The sequence below is a fragment of the Triticum aestivum genome, chromosome 7D (assembly GCF_018294505.1).
Source record: "Triticum aestivum cultivar Chinese Spring chromosome 7D, IWGSC CS RefSeq v2.1, whole genome shotgun sequence".
NCBI classification, from domain to species: Eukaryota; Viridiplantae; Streptophyta; class Magnoliopsida; order Poales; family Poaceae; genus Triticum; species Triticum aestivum.
In genome coordinates, this window is record NC_057814.1 from 74,826,294 (window position 1) to 74,832,293 (window position 6,000).

Below are 6,000 nucleotides of genomic sequence, written 5' to 3' on the forward strand. Positions count from 1 at the left end.
GGGGAATCGGATTGAAGACCTCGAGGACTGCTCGGCGAGGCGGGAGTGGCCATAGGACGAGATAACCGCTGAACATGTTGCTGGAGAGAGGGAGTCGAGTGTGCAGATGTCAGAGGCATGGGTTCAAATGTGTGTGAAGAGATACGCTCAGGTGAGGGGAGGAGTAGCATCGAGGTGATCGACGGTGGAGGGAAGGTGGAATTCATTCGGAGCCACGCATGGAAACGGGTGGTGGAGAGCCTAGCAGGGGTAGTGGCGTGGATGACGCGAAGCGTGAGGTTAGGCGGGGAGGACATGGGAGGCGGATGCGGTTCAGGTGCTCTCGAGATAGAAGTCACGTCATATGATGGTTGAGAGGTGGTTGACCGCGGCGAAGTAGGCGTTACTGTAGGTGGGGTGGTGCGGCAGCTCCACGGTGTTGGCTGCGTAGTCTTGGAGCGTCGCTAGGCGACGGACAGCGGTGGGGGGAAACGGAGGTCGTCCTGGTAGAATTGCATGGAAGAGAGGAAATGTTATCCTCTCCGTTGTTTTACAATTTAATCCTTCTATTTTGCACTATTTACAAAACAAATATGCTAAAGTCAATCCACTTCAAGCCGTTATACCGTGCCACGTACATGTGGGAACCCTTCTCCAATTTGGCGCCCAAAAGGCTCAATGAGCTATCAATGTCTTTTTTTAAGAATATATATAACCCTGCATGGTGCAATTTGCTTTCAAATTTTAAGGATGTTTTCTGCGATTTGGGGGCGTGCAATAAAGTTTCGGAAAAACTAACGCCCACACGCCTCCATCACCACTCATTTTGCCACGTATGAATAGATGACATCAGCAGAAATCTTTTTGGTTTTTGGCTTAAAAATATTTTATTTCCTAATTAAAAAATCAAATTAAAAATCCATTCTCACCATTAAATCCGTCTCGACGAGATCTTCAAAACTAGACCCCATGTTGATATGTTTCGACGAAATTTTTTTTTACCCAAAAGTTGTCATCATGTTTACACTGTAGTTGCCATAGTGCTTAAACTAAAGTTGCCATGTGGCAATTTTAGTTTGTAGAGCAAGGCAATTTTAGTTTTTTATGATGGCAATTCCAGTACTTTGACCATAAAAATATTTTTTGTATGAACCATGGCAATTTTAAATGCATGTATCATGGCAATTTTGTTTAATGGTGCATGGCAAGTCTAGTTTCTTAATTCTCTGTTTTATAATATGTCAAAATTTACTTTTAAATGTAGAAGAAAATAGTTGAAATATATCATGTCAACTTCAGTGTAAACATCATGGCAATTCATGTGCAATAGACATGGCAATTTTTAACCTAAAAAAATTTCGTCGAAATATATTGATATGAGATCTAGTTTCGAAGATCTCGTCGCGAGGGATTTAATGATAAAAACGGATCTTCAATCGGATTTTTCATTTCAGAGATAAAACATTTTATAAACTGAAATCGAAAAAGATTTCCACATGCATGCATGCGGTGACATGGCGTAGTCCCTGTGTTATAGGGCGCGTGGGCGGGTTTGGCTCCCACCACACGTGTGAGCGTTAGCGTTGTCCTAAAATTTTGTTTTACTTGCGAGGTGAATTGTTCTATCCATGCACGCGCTAGTAAAATAAGCAACCGTTGCTTCCTTCATCAGTGCCAAAGACGTCAACTCTTGAGTAAGGAATGGGTGGTCAATCTATCTTATAAAGAAAATAGAACAACACACGTGGCAGCAACGAAACATTATCAAATGATTTCAGACGTTGTCACGTAGTTTGACTGCTTGACCCATCACTCAGTCAGAGTCTCCGACATGGAGACACGTCCTGCTTACTGCTTACTGTACCTGTACTACCTTGGCTGCCAAGCCAGCGAGATCCTTCTTCCTTCCTGCCTGCCCGCGGCGCCGAGCTCTACGATTACAAATACTCAGGAGATCGATGGATCCTCAAGTCTTCCCAGCAACAACCAACCAGTCTCTTCTTCACTCTGTGTCCAACTAGCTAGCATCTGCGGCAGCATCCCGGGAGAGAAATAATGGTGTACGAGGCAGTGGAGGCCATTGCTCTCAGGAGCCAGCTTCAGAGAAGAAACATCAGTGCGAGGAGCCATGAGCATCATGTGAAGGCCAGAGAAAATGAGCTCATATGGGGCATTATTCTCTGGATCATCAGGAAGGTTTGTCCGGCCTTCTAGGCCACGCTGTGCCATGTACGGATGATTAGAGTGTACAACAGCTAGCTGAAGGTGGATTCTTTCTGCTTCGAGCAAAGATTTTGCATACGTCATGTGTTTTTATGTATATTCTACAGTATGTTTTTTAGGGGCATATATACTATGTATTTATGTTATGTACTCTATTGTAGTTAGTAGGAACAGTTCATCAAGGTCATGTAATGTCAGTGCCCAAGGACTCCGGTCTTGGCCCAACTGGGTGTATTTTGTGCTTATGAATAATGTTAGCTAATATCTCCAACCCATGTTTCTTCTTTGGTCTTTACATTTTGTTGTGTTTAACGTGCTGAATGTCATTCTCCTATGAGGAGAGGGGAGTAGGTGTGTTGAGCCTTGAGACTACCAATTTATAAGTGTTCTTCACAGCTTTTGAAAGGGAGGCAGCTTATTTTAGTTGAAAGCCAGAATATGATACTTCCTCGTGGAACACCATACCACCATACGGTCGGCTGGACGAGCTCAGGAGCAAACCAGTGTGGCTCGAGATTCCCACTACGAGATCCCCCAGATTTGTGATCTCTTCGCGCGCGCGTCAATGGCAACGGTGGACGCCGGCGAGGTGCAGGCGGCGCTGGCGCCGGTTACCAGGGCCACCGTCTCGCACGTCATCTTCGACATGGACGGCCTCCTCCTTGGTATCTGCTCCCCGCTCCTCCTTCCCGCACCTTATTTCCTCGCTTGATTCTGCTTCTTGGCCTCTCAGCCACTGGTTTCTTGGGTTGTCGACAGCTTCTTGATTTGGTAGCTGCTGATGTTGATGGTGAGTGGTGCAGACACGGAGGGGTTCTACACGGAAGTGCAGCAGAAGTTCCTGGCGAGGTACGGCAAGGTGTTCGACTGGTCCGTCAGGGCCAGGATGATGGGCAAGAAGGCCGCGGAGGCGGCGCGCATCTTTGTCGACGAGTACGGCCTCGCCGGCCTGCTCACCCCGGAGCAGTTCCTCGAGCAGCGCGAGAACATGCTGCAGGAGCTCTTCCCCTCCTGCACCGTCATGCCCGGTGAGAACACCTTGACTGCAGTTTGCTTGCTTGTTTCTCCCCTTCTAATGATTCTCTCGTGGTGTGTATCTGGCTATTTGCAAATGAACTGTAATTGCCTCCGTTGCTTCCATGAATTATCTGCGCTGCTTGTTTAACGTCACAGAACAGCGAAATATGGAACTGGAAGTATTAAGGGATAGCTTTGGCAACTCATTTTTCGTGAGCACACATGGTTTTAATTTAAGATTTTCACCACACTACACACTTGTATATATATATGCTGCCAAAAAAAGTATATGCTACTTCCTACGTAAAGAAATATAAGAGCGTTTAGATCAAAGGGAGTACTTTGCATTGATGGCACGCCCGCCTCATTCTTACGTGTGTCAAAAACACTTTTATATTATAGGACGGAGGGAGTATTATAATTATAAGGCAGGACTAAAGCAATGCATTATTACCTTTGTTGGAAGTTTGAGTGGAATTTAAGCGAGTTAATTTGGGTTCCCCTTTGTTTCATAACAAAGGCTGGTAGTGTTAACATCTAGCATAATCCAAGGTTCAAGTTTATTTTTTGGGCTGGATTTAAAGAAAAATGTGCTGGAAGTTCAAGTGAATATAATTGTAATCACCTATATTGAACATATCGAAGGAATCTCTCTATTTGAATGTTTCATAAATGTAATTTTCCTACTCGCTGCTATATTAAATGTAACGTGTGGTTGTCTTTTCTTGTTTAGTTTGTGGCAAGGAGACTGCTTATGATGGATAAGTGAATCGTTTGTCTTGCAGGGGCGCTACGCTTGATTCATCATTTCCACGCAAACAAGATACCTATCTGTGTTGCGACAGGGTAGTCCCTCAAATTAATGACTCGGCCTTTATTTTGTGTATTGTCCCGTTTCTTCATTGCTCATTGTTTTTTGTAATAAGTTAAGAGTCATATGAAAATGGATTTTTATTTTCTTTATGGTGCTTGTATGTCAGATCCCATAAATGCCATTTTGAACTGAAGACGCAGAACCACCAGGAAATGTTTGCCATGATGCATCATGTTGTCATGGGGGATGATCCAGAGGTGAAGGCCGGGAAGCCATCTCCTGATATTTTCCTTGCTGCCATGAGGAGGTTTGAGGTACTAGAATTATCATTTCAGAATGCTTGTAGCTACTAGGTCCTTTAGAACACTGTGTAAACTTCTTCTTTTTCCAGATCTTGATGAAATGGCCTTGTATTTGTTTTTAGGGCAATGTGGAATCCGGTAACTGCTTGGTCTTTGAAGATGCACCGTCAGGTGTAACAGCAGCTAAGAATGCTGGAATGTAAGTGGCATTGCAGTTACATCGATCTGCACATCAACTGTCCCTTTTGGTTACGATCGAGGTAAAAAAACACTCAAATCATTTGTTCATTTGCAGGCATGTGGTGATGGTCCCAGATCCTAAGCTGGATGTTTCATATCACAAAGAAGCCAACCAAGTTCTCGGTTCCCTGTTGGATTTCGAACCGACCGAATGGGGCTTGCCACCTTTTAAAGAGGAGTGAAAATTAGTTTGATGACTATGAGGTTCGAGTGAGTAACCAAAACTTTGCAAGGTGGTTTACCTAGCTATACAGATAGTACTATGTACGAGATAATATGACTCTCGTAGCTCTCCTTGTTTGCACGGTGGACACCGAAGCTTAGCACTTTGGCTGAGTTCCTACAGTCCTGTAACAATAAGATATAGACACTACTGGCTACATGTGTATCACCTGATGGCTCCTGAAATTCCCCGCTCGGCCCCCGCGCGTCGCCTCTGGCGCATGGGGGAAACCCTAACCGCGCCGCCAGCCGCCCCTCCCCGCTCCTTCCCCGCTTCGCCGCCGCCGGAGGGGACACCGGCGAAGCCCGCGTGGTCCCCAGGGAAGGTGGCGGCGGGGCGTCCTCGTCGTTCTCGCGCAGATCTCGCGGCGGCCGGTGGCGCGCGGCGGTGTTCCGCCGGTGGCTGGCGCCTGCTGCCTGTGGGGCGGCGTCCCTCACGGCGGCGGGGCGGCCCCTGAACGGCGCTTGATGGTGGCCACGTGGCGGCGCGCGGGTGGGCCGGATCCGGGCTTCCGGTCTGCGTCCTCGTCGTGGCAGCGCTTGCCGTTGCCCTCGGCATGAGGGGTGGTGCGGGACGGGCCGAGCGCCGGTGGTGCTGGCCAGGACGCACGCTGGCAGCGCCTTACTTCATCTCGCGTCGTCTCGCTGGCCAACGGTGGTGGTCATCTTCTTCGTCAGAGATGGCCGGCCAGAGGCTTGGTGATCGGATCTCGAGATCCATCATCCAGTCCCGGCCGGCTGCGAGTTGGGGAGACATGGTTGCCGGTGAAAACCGAGCCGTTGGCAGGCGATTGCGGCGTTCTACGTCGTTACCTTGATGGAGGCATCGTCGTGTAACTACTGTCAACCCACTCGTGCTGCTCTGGGGGAAACCCTAGGATCTGGTGTTCCAGATCGGACGATGGCGGCACTGCGGTGTCGTTTCTCTCTTGGGAGCATCGTTTGTGGAGCAGCGCTGGAAGTCAGAGGCAGGAGGTGGAGCGGCTTCGTCTTGCACGGAGCTTCGGTGGAGATGTTAAGTCATGCCTGACCGACAGATGCTACGCTTTGTCATGCCTGGTCGACAGGTGCTACGCACGACAGATCTTCCAAAGACTTCAAGCTGTGTCGGCTGGTGGTACTTGGCAGCATGGTGCTGAGGTGTATCAGTGGCGACCGCGACGTGCACAGCTGTTTGCGCGCAGGGAGGGGGTGCCGTTGGGC

The 6,000-nt window shown here is 48.1% G+C and overlaps 1 protein-coding gene across 1 annotated transcript; it reads left to right on the forward strand.

Moving 5' to 3' along the window:
* The first annotated feature begins 2,632 nt into the window (after positions 1–2,632).
* On the forward strand, positions 2,633–4,966 carry LOC123168285 ((DL)-glycerol-3-phosphatase 2). The gene is made up of 6 exons (XM_044586156.1): positions 2,633–2,867; positions 3,006–3,230; positions 4,005–4,065; positions 4,200–4,347; positions 4,458–4,534; positions 4,631–4,966. Exons 1-6 carry the CDS (start codon positions 2,768–2,770, stop codon positions 4,755–4,757), a joined length of 738 nt encoding a protein of 245 aa, XP_044442091.1. The 5' UTR covers positions 2,633–2,767; the 3' UTR covers positions 4,758–4,966.
* Positions 4,967–6,000: the final 1,034 nt, after the last annotated feature.

Coding starts and splice junctions, on each gene's coding strand:
- LOC123168285 (XM_044586156.1), top strand. CDS start 2,768: ATGGCAACGGTGGACGCCGGCGAGGTGCAGGCGGCGCTGGCGCCGGTT. Junction 4,348..4,457: donor CTGCCATGAGGAGGTTTGAG/GTACTAGAATTA, acceptor ATTTGTTTTTAG/GGCAATGTGGAATCCGGTAA. Junction 4,535..4,630: donor GCAGCTAAGAATGCTGGAAT/GTAAGTGGCATT, acceptor GTTCATTTGCAG/GCATGTGGTGATGGTCCCAG.